We start from the raw sequence: 26,764 nt of genomic DNA on the forward strand, positions 1-26,764 counted from the left end.
AACATCACCCTGTTACATAGCTCTTTATGTATTATGATAGGACAACTTTTGTACATTATTTTTTAAACTGTTTGCTACTATTACAATATGTAAAAACTTTTGAGTATGCACACTTTGAGTTGCAAAGAACCAGTGTATCATTTTTGCTAAAATGTTAAGTAAAAATTAGTTAAGTTTTACTGTAATGCTTCACATGAAGAATTGCAATTCAGAGATGGGACAGTTTGTCTGCATTAATAAACCAGCAATCCGGTCGGGCCGTGAGTAAAAGACATTATTATACATCAGACGGTTAGAAAACAGATAACATTTAATGTCACCACATGTTTATGACTATGGAATTGCTACTGAACAAAATATAGTAAGTTTAATGCAGCTCTTAACAGAAACACAGCTGAATATGACATTAATGGCACAGTGGATTAACTGAAAGGACCATTATATTGGCCTTTTCCTTACAGTTGTTGGAAAAATGCATTTTATTTTATATATAGTAAACGATTAATACAGTATGAGTCAACATAGTCTCAGACTACTTCACAAAAACATCATGAAATTTAGCACAATCAGTAGTCTTTGTCCACAAGAAGCCTGGATTGATTAATTGCAGAGACTCGATTACCCTTTTTACACAGATGGTCCTATCAGGTTGAGGTTTGACTCATACTGGCAGAGTGAGGAACACTGCTGTGCCTGTCCATGGAAATATCCTGTAGACAAAGGGCTTTGGCTCCGTGTCCTTCATCTCTCCTTTTTTTTTATAAGCCCTGCAATTTATAACTAAAGAAATAGTATTAGACTTGTTGGCTTTTTAATCAAATTTAACAGAATATGAAATTACTAGTTGTAGATAATTTTTCCAATGGTGCACAGCTAATTTGATAAAATGCAGGTTCAAATGTGTTTGCTAATAGAAATCTTGGTTACTTATGAAAAGAAGGAAGAAAACGAAAGAGGCAAGCTCATAAAGAGAACTTGCAAAAAGGTTAGTTTTAAATACAGCTGAAATATATACAGCACATGGGGCTTGTCTCTCTGGCAACCCCTTTCGATATCAGTAATGCTCTCCATTAGGGGTTATCTGTATTTCACTCATCAAACTTTGAAAGTTTATAACTTGTATATATATATATAAAAAAAACTTCTATACTATTTTCATTAGGTCAACTTATAGAGGAAGCTAAAATGAAAACCTTTTTGATTAGATAATGTAGTCAACTTGTCAGTCAAATAATTTAGCTTTGCTTTGCTATAAAACAATAACAATTCAAATTCCAGTCAGTGTCCAGATTCAAAGATTCATATGTATTTATGATTTATTCTTATTTGTTTGTTGTTTTACATGATTATTTTACTTATGATACAGGTAGACTACAACTTCCCAATGCATCTGGTTTCCCCAAAATGCATCATACTGTAAAGATTTGCAATTTGACATCACCAAATCATTTGACCGACAAGGCCCCCATACAGAATCATTAACACATATTTCCAGCCAGAACAAAATATCTACATCTTCATGATTGTCTGTCCAAAGGATTTGACTTCCTCACACAGACAATACATGCTGTTTCCCTTGGTAGAGCACCTGGCACAGTTTCTGTTTCTACAGCAGTACAGACAATGTGTTCCATAAACTGCAGAATGTAGGACTTTGGAATGCAATTAACCATGCAAATCAATGAAGCAACAGATAATGTGTCCAGTAACATCATGCAAACAGTCTTGAGGTGTCTTCTAAAAGCCATTGATCTACTAGCATTGAGAGGAACCCCTAATGGAGTGTAAAACCACTCATCTTTGAGTACTACCAAAATCTTTTGTCCCCTCCTTGTTCCATTTGTTTGGGAAATACAGTTTCAAATTGGATTGGAGTTTTTGTAGGCACCAGTTTTCTTGATAAGTGCTGTACATCGTTCTTGGTCGCTTTGCAGTTTATGGCTCTTGGTAAATCATTGGATGGCAACACATGATGTTCCATGGCTGGATGGTTCCATGAAGTATATTGTATGTTTCTTTGCAAACCACAAAGCAAAAAGACACATTTACTGAATTTTTAAAAGGGTTCTGTTATCTAATATCCAGAGCCAACAGAGGACAGGCCGGCTGTGGAGGACCACCCAGCACTTGCTAGTATTCCTCATAGGTATTGAGATCTGTGAAGTAGGTGTTTGTGTAAGTCTTCCCGTTGAGATGGGGGTTGAAGTATTTATTTCTCTCCTCCAGGATGAGATTATTTTTATTGAAGGCCTAGAAATGAAGAAAACAATTTCATTATTAGTGATTTGTATGCTTTTAAGCTACTGTGATTAGCTGCGCAATTATTTTAAATTCAATTATTTATTTTATATTGGAAACAATTTAGTTCAGGTGGTGAGGATTTTTTAAAATTCCCTAAAATGTTATAGTTTTTTTCCAAAATCATCATGGCCCCCACCCCCCACAGATGCACAAAAACTGATTTTTCTTCAAACTGTATTTCAGTCCTTTATGTAGAAATTAACACCTTGTGAAAGTACAAATTCATTTAACAGAAACTGAATCTAGCACAGGTATGAATAATGTTAGGTATAGCTTTAAAAAAAGTATACTCTGACAATGGTTAGCTTAACTGAATCTGAAACACGCGTCCTCCGTCGTTTTTCACACTGCGGATCCACAGTGAGGCCATCAGACCTATAGTGCCAGAGGACAACACAGATCTGGCGGCTCCACTGCAGAACCGCAGGCGCCCTATTGGCCACAGGGGTCGCTGGTGTGTGGTGCACCGTGGATTCCCCTGGAGACCTAAGCCCTCCCTACCCGGGCAGTGCTCGGCCAATTGTGTGCCACCCCCTAGGAACCCCCGGTCACGGTCGGCTGTGACATAGCCTGGATTTGAACCTGCGATCTCCAGGCTATAGGGCACATCCTGCACTCCATGCGGAGCGCCTTTACTGGATGCACCACTCGGGAGCCCCAGCTTAATTAAATCTTAAGGATTCACTTTGCAATGCTATTCACTCATAGGCATATTCAAAGGTGGTGATTATATAATTGAAGTCTATAAACTGTGTTTATTTATCAATATTGTCATACTGTGCAATGGTTGAATACAGTATTTTACAAAAAATGGGTACTTAATATAACAGATAAATGGGTATGTATCGACTTCATCTAAAATAAATATCTTTGACAGAGTACAGAGGTACTTTTTTCTGTTTGGGCACACAGTATTATATTAATTAATATGCATTCATAATTGTATCATATAATTTGTTGCATGGAAAAGTATTTAATATGTACAGTGTATTTAAAAAATAATGCATACAGTGCAGGTAAACAACATTTTATATGAAATATTGTTGTCACAGTAAATAATGAATTAATAATACATTTTAAACAATTAAAAAAAAAGCCTTTTTTGCAATTTGGAAATGAACAGCTCCCTACCTCAAGTGTTTCCTTGGTGGAGCTAGCAGTGCGGAGAAAAGCAGCATATTAATAAGAGACAACTTTTCTGGGCCTACTGTAAACAAAATAACTGAAGGAACTAACATTAATCCATAAAGATAAGGTCTGTGCATCACTGCAAGGACTATTTGAAACTGCCATGCTAATAATTTATTTTAGTTGTTTTTGTACTATGTATTATTTTGGCTTATACGTATTTTAAAATATATGTGCTTAGCTCTGTGCATCTGGGCATAGCCACGTGCATCTGTGAGGGAGGGAACATTTGAACTGTGACTTTCAGGTTGGAGAAAAAAAAGAACAAATCTAATCTATAAAGTAGCTGTTTACAACAGCTGACTGGTTTTATAATGGCTTGTTAAAACAAGTAAATTATACTTTTGACATTTTCTGAGTTGTGAACATGTGCTTTCACAGTATACGTCATGTGCAGCCTTCAAAGCTGTATAATTGGTAGGCCTATAATCTCTTTTGTCTCTACATGTCTTCCGTTACTAAGGCAACATGCGTAATTGGTTGAACTGGGAATCAGCATTCATACTATATGGAAATATATATTTATGGATACGTACTAGGTAGGGAAAGTAATTACTGTACTTAGTAATTCCTTCTGTGTAAATATAGAAATGAAGTGTGAGCCATTAAACAAAGAGAATACACGTCTACAAAAGAAGGCTACTAGACAAACTCGTGGTTTTGTTAATGAGTTCATGGGGCACTTCTTTGTATATATATTGCAGAACATACTTTGATTTTCTTCCATTATAATAAGAAGAGATATTTATTTTTCAGCTGTATGAAGTTAATTTGAAAGACCCAAGAAGCAAGCCTAGACCCCAGGCTCTGTGTGCTTTTAGATCATTTATTACTTCATGTTTCATGATTGAATGTGTTGTATTAGTATTCCCCATGGGCTAGATTCTGAAAGCCATTTACTCCAAATCGTCATTAGCATGATTTTTTTCAGACAGTGGAAACAGACCCAACAAAGTTACCTACCCAGAAATAAACCACAGACATTTAATTTAGGAGCTTGTGTTTAGTCTAAAAGTGTTCATTATTCATTTTAGAAATGCAAATTATGTTTTTTTTCTTTCAGACAAAAAATGCGCTAATGATGACTTGGAGTAAATAGCTTTGAGAATTTAGCCCCATATGGTTTGTAGCAGGGTATTTGTTACTTGTGAACTCCATATATTAAGGTAACGTCTGAGTAGTAATGGACCATATTGAAAAGCTTCTCCTATCAGCTTCTTTCGCTATTCTTGGACTATCTTACCTGACTTTAAGTGTTCAAGTTGCCTTCCAATGGAATATCAATGAGGACATACATTACGGTGGGTTTTCACCAACACAACATTTCTAATGTCCTGCACTACTGTGACTCCTACAACATTAACTTACCTTAATGGCTTCCACAGAATCAAACTTGTCCAATTTGTTGATATGGTTCGTGATGCTGGTGTTGAGGGGAGCTGCTGATATTGGGTGAATGACAGTAGCATCATGGGATTGCTGCTGGTACCGCTGGCAATAGGTGTAGATGAGCAAAGTGATCAGACAACCCAGTAAAGAACTGCTTAAACCCACAGCAATCATATGGAACAGGTTGAATTCTGCAAATAGAAACAAATAAGTCTTATGTTTAACTTTAAATGCAGTGAACCGAAAGGGTTCGTTGAAACTACGCAACAGCATAACTATTTTACAAATATCAAAATATGAAAGAAACACATGCCAACTGCATCTAAAAGACACGTCTTGTACTGAAAACATAATTTATCAAATTAGTATTGATATACAAGACAAACCACGTTAACTGTATTGCATTTTCTGAACAGAAAAGCTGTATTGATTTTATAATGTGTGTCCCCATGAAAAACAAATTATTTACATCATCTGATTACAGTGGGAAAGTTGAGAAGATAAGTAATGATTTTTTTTTTGTCATTACAACAGTATTTTACACAAGATATAAGGATACAAAAAATACAGGGTAAAAATGGGTCGCAGTTTATAAGAAGCTTTATCTAAATGCATTAAACAAAAATAAAATACCTCCACATCGTCTCTCTCCTGTGCTTGATCGTGCTATAGAGATTTCTAAAATAAAAATAAAAAAATAAAAAATAAAATAATAAAATAATAAAATAATAATAATAATAATAATAATAATAATAATAATAATAATAATAATAATAATAATGAATAATCTTATTTTTGTGATAAATTATAGCACTGATGGTAATGCATTTGAGACCAAATGCAGGTTTAATGACACAGGTTAGCATAAAAGTCAAATGCATATTGATGAATCTTGTACCTGTGGTCCATAATGATTTTGAAGCCCTATTAAAAAGGGCTCAAGTATGAATGTCCTACGCCATACTAGAAACTGACTTTCCAAAAGAGAATTGTTCACAGCTTTATTATCTAGGAGCTTGACTAACAACCACAAATGACAATATCCCTTAAAAACAGAATAAATCGGGTGTACAGCACTAAATAATCACATCCACATATCATTTAAGATATTTGGTTCCCAGTTCTTGTTTTGTTTCTATTTTTTCATCATGTCCTTCATATGTATTTTTTAAAAAGTTGGACCTCTAGGTTCATTTTAACACGCTGACAATTGTGCTGTGATGTACTAGTTCAGTTAATTGCAGCTTCTAATGAGATGAATTGTGCATGATTTTTTCTTTTCCTGAAGGTGTGACTAATATAACATTGATCTCACCCTGTTACCTTAGGCTCACACTGATGATGCCAAAATGCCTCGTGTGGAACTAACTAAAAGCATTTTGAAATGGTCTTTAATGAAGAAAATACTGCTATGAACCAATTTTTTTAAAATGAAATATCAAGCATGTAATGAAAAACAGGAACAAAACAAGAATTAGAAACCAAATAACATGAATGAGAGGTGGATGAGAGAATGATTTTGTATATTGTACACCCTATTTATTCTACCTTTTAAAGTTGTGAATGTTAGCTGATAAGTAGCTGGATGGTCACAGTCAACCTTATTGATGTATTTGGGACTCACCAGATATAAAGTTGGACTCAAAGATGCACGTTTTGGTCTCAGTCCTGTTTCCGTAACATTGGTTTCCAGTAGGGAAGAGAATGTCACAATGACGAACTCGAACCTGCAGCCCAGAGGAATCACACTCAGACCATTCAGACCAGCCCGACCAGCTCTCTGGAAAAGAAGACAAGGTACAGAAAACACTGCATAGATAGCACTGCTTATACAGCAACTTTTCTAAAAGGTAATACACCATAGTGAACCTATAGTAATGCATGTAAAGCCCAAAGAGGTCAAGCAAATTCAAACACATAACTATTGGAAAAGCTGGGAAAAATACAAAATGACTGTGCAAAATTGGTAAACTTTTATAAGGGACAGGGTTTTAGAAATTCCTCAACTTCGAGATCTAATTGCCTCTCAATCCTCCCACCTAGGGAATGTAGGTTTGGAGTAATGTTTGATCTGGGGTCAGTGTACCTGGGCAAGGCAGTGTGTTGCACAGGGCTTCTTCAGTGTGCAGTCCCAGACAGATGTCCCCTCCGTATGCAGGTGGTGGATTAGTGCAGGTGCGAGTGCGCAAGTAGTGCCCGCCTCCACAGGTCACAGAGCACTTGGACCAGGACGACCAGCAGGACCAACTACCGTCAACTGCAAAGGAAGAAGGAGGTGAGATGAAACAGAATTGCCACATGCTCTTTTCACTAAAAAACAAAAACTTAAAACCCACAGCAAAACACACTGCGACAGCTTTAAACTGAGATAAAAATGTGTTTTTGTTTAGAAGGATTGTGTTTCTTTTTTTATATGTCGTTATTACAAGTCTGAGGGTACTTTCATCTTTCCTGTAAAGTTGCTAAGAACAGGGGGTGGTGGCAGAGGGAGAAGGGGGGAAGGATGTTCATCTGTTTTTCACATGTGGCTGCTCGTAGTCCCACTGCCTTTAAAGCTGACTCACACTGGCCCCTGACTTTGTTGTGAATTAATGAAGGAAAACAAATCATTAGAGTTTTTCTTTTAAACAATGCCAATCTAACCTTGATTGCCTGCACTTGTATGACTAATGTGTTAGCGACTTAAGTTCTACAATAACATTTTAATGCCTTGCAGCTAAATCCATTAACAGCAACCTATTTCAATTCTACTGCAAGGTCGAGTAATACAGTAAAAAAAAAAATGATACAAAAAATGTGTATACTGTAAGTGCAACATAAGTGTAAGTGTGGAACAATTGTGGTAAATATTAATAACTGGACTTGAAAACAGGTAGACAAGCAAATTCTTGCTAACAAGTTATAATATAATTATTTTGAATATATATATGTATATGCTTTTACAATGTGGTGTGTGTTTTCTTAGTTTCAGTATTTTTAAAATGTCTCTATTAGCTCTATTGTTTGTATTTGTAAACCAAGGTCTTGCTACTTGTGTGCCTAAAGAGCTAATGTAACTCCACCTGTTTTACACTTCTATTAGCTCCATAGGTCTTAAATGTGTATTTTCATTTTAAAACACACTATCTTGTACTACTTTAGGTCAAAGAAAGTTTCATTTTTAAGATTAATACTAGTGTGCTTAATGCACATGGACATTAGGCAAGGGCACGAGTGCTTACAGCAGTCAACCATCTTATCTTATTTGTAAAAAAAAAAACTGTTGCTTGCTGGTAACATTACCACACAAATTGAAATGGAAAAGAGTCCATTCTGATTGGCAGGCTGATATTACATCACACTTAGACTGCTTAATAAAGGCAGGGCCGGTTTGTGACTGTCAAGCATCAAAAAAACAACAACAACAGCTTTTTAAGTCTTTGCAGATAAACCAGGAGCACACTGGAGTGAAGAGCCCCACACACCATTTACCATTTATGGAATTATGTTATTAGCCTAAACCTCTTTAAAAACATTCTGTTGTGAATCATTTTTTATTTTTTTTTGTTAACGAGAGCATTACATTTCATCAGCTTATCATTGCCAAAAAGAAAAAAGGAAAAACTAAGAGAATGTCTCCAGTTTGACTGGTTGGCATATCACCACACTTTGACATCCTCTGAGCACAGACACTCTGTGATGTCTGCTTCTAGTTATGCTGAGTAATTCATGTAAAACTTTATTTTTATCATCACATATTAAAACAAACAAGCAAATATCACTGATTCATCACATTCTCTAAGATATAATCCCTATACTAGTGTTGTATACTAGGAAATGTATTTGTTTGTCAAGTTTAATCACAATTAGAATCATGCCCAATACTACACTCTCAAAATTCACTGTCGAGGTGTTGCGTGATTTGGGAGATTGACTAAAATTGATTATTTATGATTCAATTTGAAAATCAAGAAATCAAAATAATTTTATATAAAAAAGGAAGGCAAGATAAATAATCACAGGTAAAATATGGATGGTTTTAATTTAGCATAGTTTTATCACGATAGGTTATATAATAAATCGCACTGTTGGATTGGTTATTGATTGGTCCTCAGTAATTGTGTAGAAAATGGCAAAACAGGCAAAGCTTTGTTTTGTGTTAACACATTTACAAGAGGTTTTATTCTAGTACATTTAATACCTAACAATGTGAAACATGTTAAAGGGAAGCACTCTGAAAACCTGAATGGTTTCCTTACCTGGGCAAGGCGTGATGTTACACTCTTGGTACTCCTGAGAAGGGCCGAGACACGGCATCCCCCCATATTTGGGCTCTGGGTTGTTGCAGATGCGTTTGCGGCTGCGGATCCCTTTGTTGCAGTCCCGACTGCACTGGGACCACGAAGTCCAGGAGGACCAGCCGCCATTCACAGTGTGTGCCGAAAACCTGCCAGAGCGCAGGAGCTCTCCTGGGAACATAAGTATCGCAGAGACAATTAATAAATGTAGCTAACAAAATGATTCCATCAACCTGTTTCACACTTCCATTCGCTTCATAGGTCTCAAATGTGTAGTTCTGAAAAGGTAATTATAAAGTTAGTTGGCGATTTTGTGCTGCTGCTGCGGGAAAGGAAAAACCATTTGATTAGGGCGAGTTCAGTAAGTGAGCCGCTGTGGCAAAGTGGTTAACAGTGTGCAGGTGATCAATAAACAGACAGACAATTATAATCCAGGTGCAATGTTGTTTAATGGTTGTATTTTGTAATCCAAATTCCTGATGGCAAACAACAGTAAATAATAACAATGTCAATGAGAAGCAATACAGCGGCGTGTATTGCTTATTTGTAATCCGCGGGTTGGCCCCGAAATATTAACAGTCCCATTTTAATTCGCCCACACGTAACACATACACAAACACAAACACCCGTCCACAGTGCGTGCTCTAGTGCTTGTGGTGAAAATACAGTACTTTAGTGCAAACAAAGTGCATTGTTGTCCAGGTTTGTGCTGGCCTTTAGCGACAGATCCTGGATCGTGTTTAACTGTCTAAATAATTGCAAACAGTATTATTCCAACACGACAATAAACAAACAAAACACAGGTCCTTCCAGGTTGTTCTCTAACCAAAATGAAGGAACATATTACGTTGTGTCGTCCCCTACTTATACCGTCACACATGACCCCTTCGTAAACGACTGCAGTCGCTCCTCCAATCAGCAGCTAGAAACATCATTTCCTTTCCGGGTCGATGAGTTAATGCACTGAAGCTCCACCCCCTTTCTAAATGACTGACATCCTTTTAACACTAGGAATTAAGTGTCAGGCCAAACAGTCCAGGGTACTCTGTTCCCATTACTTAGCGCCCTCACAGGTCGGGAGGGAGATTTACCACCAAGAATCATTGTCTTTCTGTCACAGCCGCTCAGAGCAGATCAGTGAAAGAACCTACCTAACAGTCCCTCTCCTAATGAGCAGATTTCATCAGTGATCCGAGTGAGGGGAAATATTATTGCTCTGAGCTGCTCATTTTCTTAATGGACACTTATTCTCACCTTTAACACCTGTGCGAGGTTCCCTGCTGACAATTACGTTGTGATCTGCTAGTTGTGTTAATTACTGCTGCGAATGAGATGCATTGACTGTCAAATTGTCAGTCTCTTACCTTATCTTACATTGATAAAGCAAAAATTCCTTGTAGGGAACTAATAGTGGGGAATATCTTGTAATGGCTTTCGAGAAAGAATTGCTATGAATGACTATCAAAGACGTAATTATAAATGGAAACAAAATAAGAATTGGTAACAAAAGAACATAAAAAAATTTACGAACGAGTAGTCCATTCAGCCCATCTATAAGCTTATCTGGTTCTTAGTAGCTGATTGATCTTTGTCAAGTCGGGTCTTAAAAGATCCAAGTGATCCTCCCTCAGCAACATGACTAGGTAGCACATTCCATACCCTCAGCACTCCTTCCCCCTGTCCTAAGTCTGTCTCCACTTAATTTCCAACTGTGCACTCTGGTCCTGGTTTTTGTATTGCGTTAAGTATTGCTTTGGCTTAACTATTTCAATTTCTTTTAAGACCTCAATCATGTCCACCCTAATTCTTCTTTGTTCTTGGCTTTCTAGGTCTTTCAGCCTATCCTTGCAGCTCAACCCTTTAAACCTTGGGATTAGTCTGGTTGCTCTTTTTTGTACTCTCTTCAGGGCCACAATGTCCTTTTGGTGCTGTGGTGACTAGAATTGGACACCGTATTCCTCAGCAGTGCAGTATACAATCTCATCATAACCTCCTTGGATTTTATACTTTTGGCAACATTCAGAAGCATTCTGTTTGCCTTTTTATGTTTCCCCATACTGCCTGGTTGCTGACAGTGATGAATCTATTACAACACTAAGGTCTTTCTCTTGGTGAGCCTGTTCCAGTTGTTTATTTATTTATTTATTTAGCAGGTGCCTTTATCCAAGGCGACTTACAGAGACTAGGGTGTGTGAACTATGCATCAGCTGCAGAGTCACTTACAACTACGTCTCACCAGAAAGACAGAGCACAAGGAGGTTAAGTGACTTGCTTAGGGTCACACAGTGAGTCAGTGGCTGAGGTGGGATTAGAACCGGGGACCTCCTAGTTACAAGCCCTTTTCTTTAACCACTGGACCACACAGCCTCCTTAAGTTGATACTAAATTATATTTGCCATTATATTGTACTATTGTATTGTATTTGAGATTTCTTGATTGGGAATTTCATATAGTGATAATTAGAAACAATCCCAGGTCTTTTGGAGGTCCACTGTACTTCTAGTAGATTTATTATACTAAACCTTAAACTCACAAAGCTTTTAAATCATCAAATCTAGGGCAAGCCATTTTATTTTTTTATTTTTTAATTTAAAAAGACACAGAAACCATCTCCGAAAAGACTAATCTAACCTTTTTATTGGCAACATGCATGAATGGTATGTGGGTGAGAATTGTTTAATTTTGTACCCCCCATTTATTCTACCTTTATAGCATCATCTCCTTAAGGGTGATTTTGGAGCTTATTAGATTTAGCTGTATTGTGCAGTGATTCTCACCGTAAAAGCATTAGGCACTGAAGCCTGTGTAAGGCTATAGGCATCCCTACTTTAATTTCCCCAATCAATCCTGGGTGAAGTCTTTTCAGAAACAATTTTAGCTCAGATAGTTTGTAAGCATGTAAAAGAATGAACTAAGCACAAATAGAAAAGCATGGAGAAACCATGCAATAGGGTATTAAACATGTAGACTATTAAATACAGTATTAGGAAAATGCTAAAATATACAGGATGAAGTGTCCTTTTAACTGGTTTATATGGACACCATTTGTCTCAAGGTAGGGTTCAAATATCCTTGAAGCGATTTTTCAAATTGGTTTAAAATGGTAGTAACATTTGTTTCTACAGCAACATTGTATTCAGCTAGGGTTGCAATATTTTTAAATTTAAAAACCCTAAAAGTCAAAATTCAATTCCTTTTATATTTTCTGGGCCTGACTCACAAAAATGCGCTTGATTGGGTTTTGAGATCAATACCTGTTCTGCAAAAGAACAGTTCAAGAGGCAATTTGAGATTTCACCACATGTAACAGTTCAATATGACCCTGATACCCCAAGAGAAATATGTAATATGATCTTTTTTTAGGCTATTTATAATGCAGGATTATATTGTGCTGGACCACTTATCACAGGAGCGAGCATGTGAATGAACTGTAAATGAACAAGCGCTACAGCAATTCTGGTCAGTACATTCCTCAAAATGAAGTGTACTCTGACTTCACAATAAGAGTGACCCAAGGAATATGATTCATAGCAAACCTTCAGGTCAGGCAGATGTTTCTTTAAAGCTTAAGGGCAAACCAGGTTAAGTGATAAATCCTCTACAACAATTATTTTTTTTAGACAGTTTTGTGGGAATTTTGCTTTTATTACTATTCCTTTTTCTGTTCCCACTAAAGTGTTATAACAATTTATGTGACAAGGTTAAACACCCAATCTACTGCTTAGAGCCAAGTTAGACTCTCCCTAGTCTCCTCCATATGAAATGTGCTAAAGACAAGGATTAAGCATTCACTTTTCCTTACAATTAGCCAGCTGAGTTTTGCCTTACTCTCTGCAGTCATACCAATTGGAGATGTAGGGGTTCAGAGACATCATATTTCATGACAACTTTGACTAGATTTATTCTTCTTAGAGCACCTGTCCCTGGAGTGACTGGATTAAGGATGAGTTGATTTTCATAGAGAACCGGGAAAACAAAAACTTGTAATAGATGTGCAAACAAAAGTTTTCTGTAACAAGGAAGTCAAATTCATTTTCTTTATATTAAATTGGATATAAGTGCAAAATAAACTATACTGAAATAGAAGGAAGATTTTGAAAAATACCTTGCGAATAGAGGACTCATCACTACATGAGAAACAAAAGAAACAAAAGTTAGGACTATAGATAACTGGCATTATTTTAACAGGTCTCTATTATTTTGGTTGGGTAAGACAACTATCTCTTGTTTCAAACACATAATTTCACCCTGTGAGCTGTTACATACAACTTATAGATACATAGGGTACAATGCTTAAAGTAGTTTTATTGCTTTATCGTTTCTTTCAAATACTTCAATAAGAAAAGTATAATATCTATGTCTGGACTCACTACATTTTTCAAGCGGAACACTGTTAAAAATGTGTTGATCTTCATTTAATTAAAGTACTGAAATAATTCATGCCTGATCATCATACAATGGTGGCAGCCACACATTAATTAGACTCAAGTTTGACAGGTCAGTTTCTCAACAGGCATCAGTAAGGACTTTAATTGTAAGGTAATAAAGAAATGTCAACCTGCAGCACAACCTTGTCATACAAGTAGAAAATCAAACAAATGAGGTCCAAATACGTAATTTGTTCTAAGAAACAAACTCAAATAATCTAACCGTAAGAAACGTCAGCCCTCAGCACTGCACAACTTTGTAATAGGAGGCTTGGTGGTCCAGTGGTTAGAGACAGGGGCTTATTACCAGGAGGCTCCCAGTTCAATCCCAGCTCAGCCAGTGACTCACTGTGTGCGACCCTGAGCAAGCCACTTAACTTCTTGTGCTCCGTCCGTCAAATGAGACATAAAACCGAGGTCCTATTGTAAGTGACTGCAGCAGCAGTTCTGATGCATAGTTCACCCATAGACACTTGGATAAAAGCATCTGCTCATTGCCGAATTAATAATAATATATTTTTGTAATCATGAAAGTTTCATAAAAGTCTTTGTTTTCTCCCAATGAAGGGACAAATGTATCTTTGAAAGCTGGTGAACATTTTGTTCTAAAAAAGGGTTTAAAAAAGCAAGCCTGTATCAATGATTGAAAAGTAGACAACTACACAAACAAAACCCTAAACAATCTAAAGGGTCTGAAACTCATTTGACAGTCGAATCAACATAATAATAAGTGACCATTTCATTTAAAGAACAGTAAATTGATGGTACCCCTACCGGAAACCAGGACTGTATCACAGCTTACATGCCCATCCCCTTCTGAAGCCTTCTTTATAAAAATGATATATTCTCTAGATATCTTGATAAGCAAGCTACCAAAGTAACATCAAGTTACAGTACAATTCAACTGAATAAATAGGGTTTCGAAAGTCTGTCACTCACATCATGGTATTTGATTTCCAATTCTTATTTTCCATTATTTCCTTCCATTTTTGAGCTCAACACAGCTCATAGTTATATTTTTTCTACTTAGTACCATTACACAATGCTTCTAGTCTGTTCACCACAGGAGCATGTTGCATGATCAATGTGAAACTAAAGGTAAGAGAGTGAGACTAATTTGATTATTAGTCTCACCTTCAATACTTGTACAAGGTTCCCTGCTGACAATTACGTTGTAATATGCTAGTTGCTGTTATTAAATAGGATGCATTGACTGTGAGTCTCATAGCAATTTGGTTTTCATGAAGAACGGAAACAAAACAAGAATTGGAAATCAAATACCATGAATGACATGTGAGTGAGACAATTATTAAATTATCTACACACTATTTATTCTCTACCTTTAATAATTAGTAAGAAACCTAACACACATGTTCACTAGACACCAGGTAACAGATAATGCTTACCATCAGTGGAACACCCTGTTGTGCCATCACTAGAACAGTAGCGCATCTCGATCCTCTGTCGCCCCACCTCCAGCAGGCTGGGATCTGCCAGCCGGGCCTTGCAGGTGTATCTGAAACGCTGCTCATAGTGGCCCCCGTTGTCTGAGATGTTGACTGGGGTCCAGGGTGTCCAGGGAGTCGTCTTTTTCATCTCTGGACAGGAGACAGTGTTACAGGACTGGTACTCCTATTAACAGATTAAAAATACACAGCTTAACAGTGTTATCTTCCAAAATTAAATTAGTGATGTTTCATCTTCAATTACTTCAGTGGTTTAGTGTCAAGATCAGCAACATCCGTAAGTTTTATACTGCCGTTTTGCTGGCTCATCTGAACATTTTTCTATTATGTTCTTTGCTGAACATGGCAAGTAGCAAACAACTCAAGCAGAAAAGGTCATTGATCAAGTTTAAATTATAACTGGGGGGGGGGGGGGGGGGGTGCACACTGAGGAATCCAAATAATGCTGCAGTAAGGCACAAATTACTTTTCAATTTGATTTCCAATCAAAGTTCCTCACAAGAAGTAGACAGAAATGTTCACAGTTTAGCATTATGTCTACAGGCAACAAAAGCTGTACTGTATATCTGGTTATCCTAGGATGTATTTTCCTTATAGTGGTTGCATTGCTGATATTGTATTTTATCATTTCCACACTTAGGGATTTTTTTTTTTTTTATTGGACATTTACACCTATACGCAGGGTAGGTAAAATAACACAGCTAACCTGTGGCTACAGTTGAAAAGACACTGGAAGGAACCGATAGGAGAAAAAAAAAGATAAGCAGGTATCAGAAGGTAAAATGTTTTTTACTTTGTTAAGAATGGAGCATATGTCTGGAAGGTGATACTGCAAGGTCCCCCAATATCTTTTCCCAAAGCTTGAGGGACTGCCAGACCTTGAAGATCTAAGATCGAAGTCCTCTTTGTTCACACATCAAGTTGTCACAGAGAACAGATTTGAACGTTCAAGCAACACTCCCTAAAGCTAGAGTAACCAGTTAGAGAGCCCAAGGTTAAAAGACACAAGAGAATTTCTATTGTGTTTTCAGAAGAAAAATGAGGCTGTCAAAAGATGCTTGTTTTTGCCACGTTACTTTGTAATTATCTCCCTCATTAATATTTAACAGCCTGAGATATCAGGATCACCCTGCTAAGAAACAAGCAGCTATAATTGTTCAAAATGTCATACAAATAACCTCCACCTGCAAAATACACATTTAAATAAATGCACTGCAAGATTTTGTTTTTTAATTAGTGCAATCTGTAGGCCTATCTATTTTTTTTCTCAATGAGAAAGTTGCTAGAAATTCAGCATATTGTTATCAGTGATGTTAACAATCTGTTTCCTCAGATTCTGAAGTTATGATTTAATAGAATGCTAGAGTGTATAAGGAAATAATGATTCAGTCAGGGAGCTCATCGGATAAAATATTGTGGTGGTGTCAAGAAGGACACAAAGCAAAGTTTCAAGGATAAACTTTTTATTTGTTTTAGCTTCAATTATTGCTTAACAAAGCTGCTGTCAGCCACAGCTTACGCTTCTACTAGTTGGCTCGCTCTTCTCCTTAGCTTTTTTCTCTCTAGCTCTTTTTCTCTTTATCTCTTTCTCTCTTTAACTCCTTTTTTTCATTGTTCTCCTTCTTTCAGTCTGACCCTGGTATCCAGCTCCCATTCCCTTTTATAGGGGAGCTGGAGGGAGGCAGTGCCCGCTCCAGCCAATCCGGAGCTAGATACCTCACCTGGCTGGAAAGTCCCAGGCCGGAAAGTCCCAGGCCGGAAAGTCCCAGGTTGGCAGCTGTGGGGAAATTCCCCAGCCCAGGGATCCATAGAACCTTCTAAAAGGGAGGGGTCGGGGCCCCAGCTTGACCGCGGGTAACCTCGCTTGGTGGAAAAGTACAGGCTGGGTTCTCCCGTTCACTCCAGCGATCTGTCAGCGCGTCAGTGAAGATCAGTCAGCACACTCGCCCCGCCCCTCTGTCCAGCCTGCCTCGAGACCCGCCGTTACAATATTTATTACAGATTAGACACGATAACACATTTATGCATGTTACATGTTCTAGGATAACACATTTAACATATAATACATCTTTGGCCTCGCCTTGGGGAACCCCTGCCCATAAATGTTTCCGCTTATAAGTGGAGAGGCTGACTGTAGGAAAGCCATGGGCAGGGGGCAGATAGCTGCCCTCCCCTAGAGGAAGCCAAAAAACAGGTGGAGGCAGAGGAGGAGGCAAACTCTAACTCACAGCAGGGAGGTAATGGATCAGGTAAGATTTGAATCCCTTCCCTGAATCCCTTCCCTGATGATCATTGGACAAGTGATTACGTTGTTAGCGATAAGGTACTGCTATTTGACAATTGTCTGGTTATCAACGCTTAATAAGCTTGATTTCCCTGCCTGAACCACCGCTTTGCTTCATAGAATGGCTAATGTTGGACCAGCATTTTTCTATAGGATGCAGCACAGGAACTAGGACCAGAGGATGCAGCTGGAAATTAAATGGAGACAGATGGTCTGAGTGGCCTTCTCTTGTTTGTAAATTGTATTATGTTCTTACGGCTAGCTACAAAATAGGAATATGCTTAAGTTAAGTCGATCATCTCACATTCCAAACTTATTTTATTATTTTTAACACAAACAAGGTAAGTTTAATTACCGTGAAGCTCTAGTAAATTGTATTTCAGCCATGAACATATGATTCTTCATTGGTCCAGCAAATACATTTTGTTGGTCTGTTACTTCAATCCAAAAAAACGCCCTGGGAAAGCTTAACTTTTATTTTAAGAACAGGACATTGTAGTAAGATGTAGTAATATTATTACAAAGTGGTGGCAATAATCTATACATAAACAACCCACTAAATAGGTTTGGAATAAACTTCTTGTAGTAGTCTAGTATAGCAATATACAGTAGCTGTTGTGGCTTTGGAGTGCGTAAGCTATAGAAAGAATTTAACTTGATGCATGAACTCTCTCAAATTTGAGCTATTGGCATGACCATTTGGCTTTATAATTATGCTTTCTGGTTGTTAACAGGAGATGTGAAGTTGACAAACAGGGCACACTGTGATTCCTGCCTGTGCCGTTTACTTAATTTGAGCAGTTCTTAGTATGCCTTAACTAGTCTCTAAAAGAGTATCAGAAAACAGACATAGAGACAATTCCCTTTTTGGGTGGTATTAGAATTAGAAAAAGCATAGAAAAACAGAATCTCTTATTACGACCACACTTCACAACAAATAGGATCTATTAAACGCTTTGAAAATATGCTACGATATATATATATAATTTCGAGAAAAACAGACACGGTACTACCAACTGTTCAGTCTCTCAATTCATTGTTTTTAGAAGGTTAGGATTCTGTCCCAAAGTTGCCTCAAACAGAGTACACTCATGTGTGCAGGGTAGGTCAATTGTGTTTGAAATCACCAGTGGGACGAGTTTCTCATTTGCTGTAGGAAATAGGAAATATTTAAAGTCCACAGCTAGTAAATGATCTCAGTAATAATTGCTTCATATGCAAAACAAAATTAAATTCAATTAGGCACTCGCTCCTTGCAATAGGCCCAGTCGTGGACAATTAATTTTAATTATCAGTGCTAAATAGACATGCATTCATTTAAAACCCCATTACTATTACGTTTTTAAAATTACTATCAGAGTTTTAGAGTCCTTTACAGCGACCATGGGAAGCAGAAAGAAAACTGATTGAGAATAATCTATTGTGAGTTCTACTGGTCCTATTTTTAATTGTGGGCAAATTGCCATGTAATAAATTTAATATGGAGGGGGCAATTGTTCTGTGGTTTACATGTTAAAGGACAGCAGTGAATCATCAAAGACCTCTATTGGGCACATGTCTCCCAGCTGTTTTTGGTCATACACACCGCCTTTGCATTCAGCCTTACCCAGATGTGCACACGTTAATGAATGATGTGTTTTGTGTTACCCCATATTTTTTCATATTCCCCTGGACCATGCTTATTTTTCTACGATTCTGTGAATTTTATTTCAGGGGGGGGGTTGTTCATTTATCCCACTTTTTTATTTGATTTGGGAATATACCGCTGCTCTGCACAGCGTCTGGTTGTTCTGCCCCTGTGTTTGAGTGCTGTCTAACTAACTGAGAAATGGCTAATGTTCCATAGGCGTTGTGCAAAAAGGGCACTGTTTTATATCATTACATTCACTGTGGGATTTTTTAAAATAATAAAGCAGAGGTTTTGCCAGGGGTTTCCAGAACACTGACCTTTACAGATGGTTCTCAACAGGGACACCTAATACTGTAACTTTGAGTAACTTACTGGGGCTGTTCTGTAGTTCATGATACTAACATTACATGTAATACAGAAGGGATCAATTCAAACAGATTTCTCTAACAAATGATTTGCAGTTTGTAGCGTTCTTATAACAGCTGCTAACCTTCCAGACAAAGAGTACGTCATATGAACGTTGTTTTTACATTTTACTATTACTAGTGTATAGTATTTGTAATACAGCCACAGTTGTAAGAATGAATTACAATGACATTTAAAGCTACTTACTCTTTAAAGTTTGATATTCAGTTAATTGTAGACTTCAACAACAACAGTTTGAATATAGCATGACTATTAAACTGCATTTTAATCATCAGTAGCAGTCGGCATACACTGTTATACATAGAATATCATATAGAGTGGTGTATGACACCGTGAGCGGGTGAGCAATCAGACTCTACTACAGTATATATTATAAAAAAGAAAGTTATAACAAGGTAGAGCCCTTAGGAAATTCACAGAACTGCCATGGCCCCTCTGCTCTCCCTGGGGCTGCAACAGTCTCAATGGTCTTAAACTTAAATGCCAGAAGCAAGATTAATTATACTTATTTTAAACAACTAGGATTTATCTAACTATTTTGAAAACCAGCTACAGCAACTTGCATAATAGCATAATTCATATCTGACATATATCTAGTATCACTCAACCCAAGACGATCCAGACCTCCCTAATCATGTTACATAATTTACTATGTAATAGCTGCTTTTCCAAAGTCAATTATGAGGAACTGGTGTGGATGATATCAACATACATTTTATACAGAAATCTCAATTTCCAGTCTAGCACTTCTCTAACTAACTGAGAGCAAACAATGGCTGTGCTGTTGTCATCAGCACCATACAATATGATACAAGGACTGCTGCAGCAGCCATTGGGGATTCAAGCCTGACTGAAAGCACAGGCATACAACAAATACAAAAAAGCATTGAGAAGATTACACAGATTGCATAGTGACCTGATCTAAATAAAACAGGCACAATCCCTATCACTGGTACGACAATGCTACAGAGCTTCACCATAGTGTATCACAAATATATTCGTTTCAGGTTACGTGTATGATACTGAAGAAAACTATTCTGTTGTTGTCTAAGTATGTAGAGCGGCTGTCCCCTTTCAGTTCCAGAATACCAAGCTCATACTGGATATCAGGTTTGTAATGTTGTAAGAGAAAATAAACATTGACTAAGAGTTTGGGTTTCTGAAAGCTCTGCCTCACTGGCCTCAGTTATTTATCTGTCCTCAGAAATTAGCACAATGGTATAAAGTAGCTCAGAAAAACACTCCCGTTTTAACCCAGTACAGCATAACACAAACAAAAACAAAATGTCAAGTTTCGTAAAACAGACCCAAACATTCAATGCATTTCTAGGAAGAAGGGCTCTACTGTAGTGTTACTGTGGGTTCTGCACTGTAGTATGCCAGACATAACAGATGTCTAAATGATATTTGTTACCAGTGACAATTCCTTACATCTTTACACCTCTTATAATATTGTATGGCATCTATAGGCGAGATACAGAACCCCCTGCAGCTGCTGTCGGTGTTTGCTCTTGCTCTTCCCTGCCTACGGAAGTGAAGCTGATTTTGTGATAATCTTTCAATACTGGCTTCTATGATGTTATAGGAAAACAAGCAGAACCTCAAAGTTACAAACACAGGGAATAGAGGGTGTTCATTTGTGTTAACAAACGAAATACTGTTTTAGACAATTGCTAAAACCAAAGTCCTACAGGGCTCACCGCTCATAGCACTGTTGGGAAAGCAATTCATTTCTCCACTTCTTATAGTTAAGGGATGTTAAGGTTATATAGGTTGTTCAATTTTTTAAAAAAAAATTTTGTTGTTGTTATGGAAAGTGGATGTTTGTTTGGAAATAGATTCAAAACAGCAGGCTAACTGAAATCTCAGTTAATACCAACGTTATTGTAGCTCGCTCTGTTTCTTACAACTAAAGCCTGACAACTAAAGGATTATTTATCAGCGACTCAGTGTGCATTAAAGACTATATTTGGAAATCAAAACAAACAGCTTTCAAAAGTGCTAGGCCCCGTAGCAGGATAAATCAGTGTCAGAGAACACGTAGGGTGAGTGCAATTGAAAACGTGTTTTTTTAATCTTCTTGATTTTCTCCCCTGTAATAATAGAAAGATAGCTGTATGTTTTCTTTTTTGTTTGCACTGATTAAGATGAGACTGCAGAATTTCCAGGTAGACAAATATGCCACTATGGTAACATGTAAAATATCGTAAAGCTGTAAATATCTAATTTAAGTAAAATATATGAATTCATTTTGATTGAAAATTGAAATGGTACTGGGAAAGCATTTTCTGTTCTGTATTTCATTTTATATCCACTGACCTGGTTCTTGCATCTACTTTGTCACATTATATGGGTTAGAAAATGTAGTGCCCAGTGAGTTGATATCTGGTGCTTAGCCGAATAGAAGGCTCTTATGGGCAAGTCATTTTACCTGTGAAGGGGGTGTTCATTTGTGAATAACAGACATTTAGTAGTGCCTTGTAATTAGTAGTATACAGTACTTTATTCAGTTTATCAACCTACTCTACAAGCCTGAACATCCTCTTTTCACTTGCATGGACTGTACCATATACCATGAAGGTAGAATACATATTATTTGGTGTCCAATTCTTGTTTTTCATCACATCCTTGAAACCTATTTTTAAGTACGCACGGGATGCCACCTCCGCAGTTAAGTCAACTCTTTTGTCTTAATAAAAAAGTGTGCTGCATAACTATGCCTCCACAACATCTGTGTCACAAACAAATGTCAGAACCCATAACTGTTCTTTCGGCATAGGTGTAGAAAGATGGGCCAGGCTGGCTAGCAATGGACCAGCTGAGATAATTTGAATACTGAGCTTAAGATTTAAATCAGCCTAACTAGAACTGTAACCCTAACCCTAATTGAAAAAATGTAGTACAGTTTTACATTGGCCTTTACAGGTAAAGAGCGTGGCCTATCTTTCTGCACCTATGCTGGTCTTTCAATACTACAGGACTTTAAATTACCAAAGTTTTTATTTTATTTTTTTACTTCTTTGATTTTATTTATCCTACAATCTATATTCCAACGATATCATAAGAAAGCTATGCATGTATTTTTTTTTTTTTACATTTTCAAAATAACTAAATTTGCTTCCCAGTAAAAGGCCATAAAATGATTACAATAATTACATTTGGTATTCAGAAGCTATTTAATGAGCTGTTTCATGTGCTGCTTTAGCTTTGTTCGCGTGATGTTTAGCTGCTCTGCGCTAGATGTGCACAGAGCACAGTTTAACTGCATTACTATGTAAGAATGGATCCATTAGGGATTACTAAACTAATCTTGGAATTATTTCTTTAAAGTAAATTTACAGTACAGTTAAATGCAATTGATCGGTTAATGCTGTCTTAAAAAATTATCTTAAAAAATGGCAGAGAGTACTTATTGGAAGGTATACCCAATATTTCACAAAACCTGGACTGGAAATTGCAACATTTGCAAATGGTTGTGTCCCTTTCACGGTAGGACTATAAGTGTATCATATTCTCTTAGTCACAAGTGAGCAAATGTTTCTTTTTATTCAATATATTTCTTTGAAATCGTATCAGAAAATTAATATTGAAAAACTTTTGTCTGAGTGATTTAACTACAGTGTATATAGTTTGTGTTTTCTGTTAGGAGAGATAAAATTTAAGCTGAAGAAAGTAAAGAAATTTCCAATGTTGGGCACGTTTTATTGTTTTTACTTTTAAACATAACTATTATACTCAGTCAAAAAACACAATTAATCAATCATTAAAAACATGCAAACAAGAGTGAATCAAATAAACAAATACATCTTGAAACTCTAAACAACCAGACACTCATTCCTTTGTTCTCCCCCTTTTTTCTTTTAAAAGCACTATACACTTTTTAACCCATCCTCAGCACCTTTCATAAAAAGAAAAAGAAAACCCTCAATTTTTAGTTATATTTCAAGTCTGATTCCTTACATTACTGTAGCGAAAGTTAACTAAAAAAAAAAAAAGTATAGGACAGGCAGCTGTTAGGTCATAAGCACTGTATAATCCTATAGCCCAGTCACATGACAGGACAGAATGCAAGGTATTTTTTTGCAGTACAGGAATATGGTATACTTTGTGAGTAATACAGCAAGTGTAGAAAGCAGACACATCCCTGTCCCTTTTAGATACCATGAAAGCTCACATTGGTAACCGCAACAGCTGTTGCCTTTGCTGTATGATAAAATACATACCAGACTACAACCGGGACATTCATTCCCATTCTCACAGGTCCTGTGTCGGGCCTGCACCCCTCCCCCGCAAAGAGCTGTGCAGCGTTCCCACGAACCCCAGCTCGACCAGTAGACGTGCGGCGGACAGGGCAAGTGCTCATTGCAGTATCTACAAGGGAAAGGAAACAGTGTTAAGTGGAAGTTACATGCTTTAAACAGTTTAATGGTTTACACAGGTGTTTTCTAACAGAACTGTTTGCCCTTTAACCTACTGCTGTCAAAATTGTTTCAAAGGTTAGACTGTTCATTTTATACACACTACAACTGTAAAATTATTTTAGTTTTTATCAAGATGTCACATTGACCAAGGCTTAGTATGAAATGACTTTCCTATAAGGGTCAGTTTTCCAAATGCTTTGCAGACCCACTGAAACACAAGGCAGAACAGAAATCCGAACATCCATATTTGTGGTATCCATCTGTGAAACAGTAGAGTAAAAAGGGTACATTTTTACCTGAGATTTTGGCTTTATTCAGGTTGGTCTGGCTGTGTACTGATAAAGTACAGAGTCAGACCAACCTTAGTAAACCAATGCAATATGAGCTACAGAGAGATAATGTCATGGTCATCTTGGGATATTAAATTTGAATTAAATCTCACCAAGAGCTAAATTAGCCACAAATGAGTATTAAAGCAATCCCTACTTTCACTTTGGTGTTATTTCTGGGTCTGGGAGTGACTGTTAAAAAGCTTTTCTCAATATATTCTCCCCTATATCATATATGAACCATATAGCAGTAATAAGCAACTGTAATTTTTTTTCGTCAAGAACTTGGACTGTAGCTGAAGCTCTATAATATATATATTTATATATCTTGAATGTTCCTAGTGTGTTCCTTGTGCTTTTTCTATGCTTCCTTAAAACCCTTGGATATGAGGTGTTATGTTTCAGTTTGGGCTGGTTCCTGATTTAATTTCTTTTAATATTTTTTTCTATAAAAAAGGACAATTGTATTACAGATCGATTTAGGATTGATAGTTTTGTAAAATAATAAATGTTTATGATTTCTAAGGCCCCCAAGGCCTCTCATTATTACATTGAGAGGGAGCTGTGACTCTTATTTAGCCTGGGACCTGTTTCATAAAGGCTCTCCGATTGTGATGTGAGGATGCAGAGGTCCTCGCTGCGAGCGTTTAATAAAACACATTGCAAGTGCTGCCGCTTGCAACCACTCTTTTGAGATCTGTGTTAAGAAAAATCAGTAACTCGGTAATCAACTTCAAAGCCCAGTGACCGATTACGTAATTAGATACAATGGCGGGTGTGCCAAGGAAAGCCAATTTTTTGAAAGAATACATTGATACAATTATTGAAATGGTAGATCAAATCCGGCACGTTGTCAGGAAGTTTAGTCACAAAGAAAAGAAAAAAAGTGTCAGATGATCACAGATTGTGGTGGAGCAGAGAGCAGTAGAAAGAAATGGATAGATCAAGCGAGAAGAACAAAATTAAAAGGAAGAGAGATGAAAAATGGTCTAAATATAATTGGTGAAGTAGCTGTTGCTGGTATTGAGAGAGGATTGGAATAAGCAAAAAAAGAAAAGCAGACAGTGAAGCTCTTCCTGCTGTCTTTGACCCAACATAAGTAAACACGTGTTTTTGTTATCCATCCGAGTAAGCAATAATTAAAATAGAAAAATAGTTACACAACTTGTTAATGCATTATTACTGTGCACTCCATTTATAAGAATCATATCTGATTCTTAAAAGTTGACCGATATGATTACAATTAGCAAAAGTGCCTCCGTGCATCAACAGTTTAAATACAGTATACAAATGTCAGTGGTGCTCAATCACTGAGGACAATACATCAAAACAATCAAAACAAATCCTTGTGGGTAAGCAAGTTGTTATATGACCACGATTATGTTTACTCGAGGCTGCAGAATCCTATTTTACTACAGTATACTTGAGAAGCGATCGTCTCGTGAGGGTGCCTAGTTTAACTGCCGTGCAGCGTTACATGTAATGGCCTTTGAATTAAAATGACATTACAGTACAGTATTTTACTGTCAGGACTACCACTGCATTTAAGCATCCATGGCTTGCTTTTTTTTCAGTTGTGATGGAAATTACAGTTTTTCACTAAGCGGAGATGCAAAGCTTTTGTCCCAGTGGTTTTGATTACTATATGCAGCTAATTCTTATATCAGTAATTCTTAGAAACAGAGTGCACTGTATTTATTATTATTATTATTATTATTATTATTATTATTATTATTATTATTATTATTATCTTACCCACTGTCTCCCAAAAGTTCACCCATCACCAATATCACTATCACCCTTCATTTAAATGTGCTTTATTTTGCTCTTATCTGCCCCCTATTTTACTGCATTTAATCCTGTACTTCAGAATACTGTAATCTGCCAAGTGTTTAACCTGTAGTATTTTGTATTTAATCATATCCTGATGTAACTATCACTATTATCTGCTGTATTATTGAATTGTGGTTTGTCACTGTAACAGGGGAGATCTGGACTGACTGTCTGGCACATCCGTATTACTGCAGGTAGAGGGCAGCAGTCTCGTGGGATCCGCCTGTCGGCCATGGCGATGACACGGAGAGGTGGGGAAGAGTGTGTGTGTGCTTTCCCTCTCTCTGAGTGGCTGAGGGGCGGGCCTTGGGAGACTGCTCGGCCCATAAGAACTGGCTTGGTTATGCGCTCGGGTGGCCGGGTTGGGGAAAGTACAGTGTCGCTGGCGGAAGAGGCCAGCGTGAAATAAGGAGCAGGCGAGCCCGACTGAGGGGACAGCCTTCTGTAAAAATAATTTAAAAAATAAAAGAAATAATTACCTACCCGAGGGGAAGTGTATAGATATACGGGGAACCCTGGCCAACCCCAGTGTAGAAGCACAGCGGAGTGTAGGACGGAGACCCGTGCTGACCGGCTTAGCGGCAGTGGGGGCACTGCATAAGCAGCACTTTTGTTTGTAGTTTTATTACTGTGTTTTATTTTCCCTTTCTCTTTCGCCTTCTGTTTTCATTATTACTTTTGAGCACTTGAAGGTGCACGGAGTTGGATACCTGTGTTGGTAACCCCGTGGTCCTGGTTTACTGTCGGCAGTATCCAGACCACAGACAACAGCGCCCTCTGCGGGCTAAAGTAA

General features: G+C 37.3%; 1 protein-coding gene across 3 annotated transcripts in view; it reads right to left on the reverse strand.

Moving 5' to 3' along the window:
- Positions 1–292: 292 nt before the first annotated feature.
- LOC117399291 (semaphorin-5A-like) overlaps positions 293–26,764 on the reverse strand; it is a 145,029-nt gene continuing 118,557 nt past the window's right edge. The window contains exons 15-23 of one of the 3 annotated variants that reach the window (XM_033998381.3): positions 23,612–23,759; positions 14,989–15,214; positions 9,117–9,326; positions 6,965–7,135; positions 6,503–6,658; positions 5,512–5,556; positions 4,858–5,069; positions 3,433–3,454; positions 293–2,250 (exon numbers count right to left, since the gene is read on the reverse strand). In XM_033998381.3, coding sequence (XP_033854272.1) covers positions 3,434–3,454; positions 4,858–5,069; positions 5,512–5,556; positions 6,503–6,658; positions 6,965–7,135; positions 9,117–9,326; positions 14,989–15,214; positions 23,612–23,759 — 1,189 coding nt within the window. In that variant the 3' untranslated portion in view covers positions 293–2,250; position 3,433. The remainder of the gene's footprint in view (positions 2,251–3,432; positions 3,455–4,857; positions 5,070–5,511; positions 5,557–6,502; positions 6,659–6,964; positions 7,136–9,116; positions 9,327–14,988; positions 15,215–23,611; positions 23,760–26,764) is intronic. The other 2 variants (XM_033998379.3, XM_033998380.3) reach the window with 2 other exon arrangements.

Source organism: Acipenser ruthenus, chromosome 4, assembly GCF_902713425.1.
Source record: "Acipenser ruthenus chromosome 4, fAciRut3.2 maternal haplotype, whole genome shotgun sequence".
NCBI classification, from domain to species: Eukaryota; Metazoa; Chordata; class Actinopteri; order Acipenseriformes; family Acipenseridae; genus Acipenser; species Acipenser ruthenus.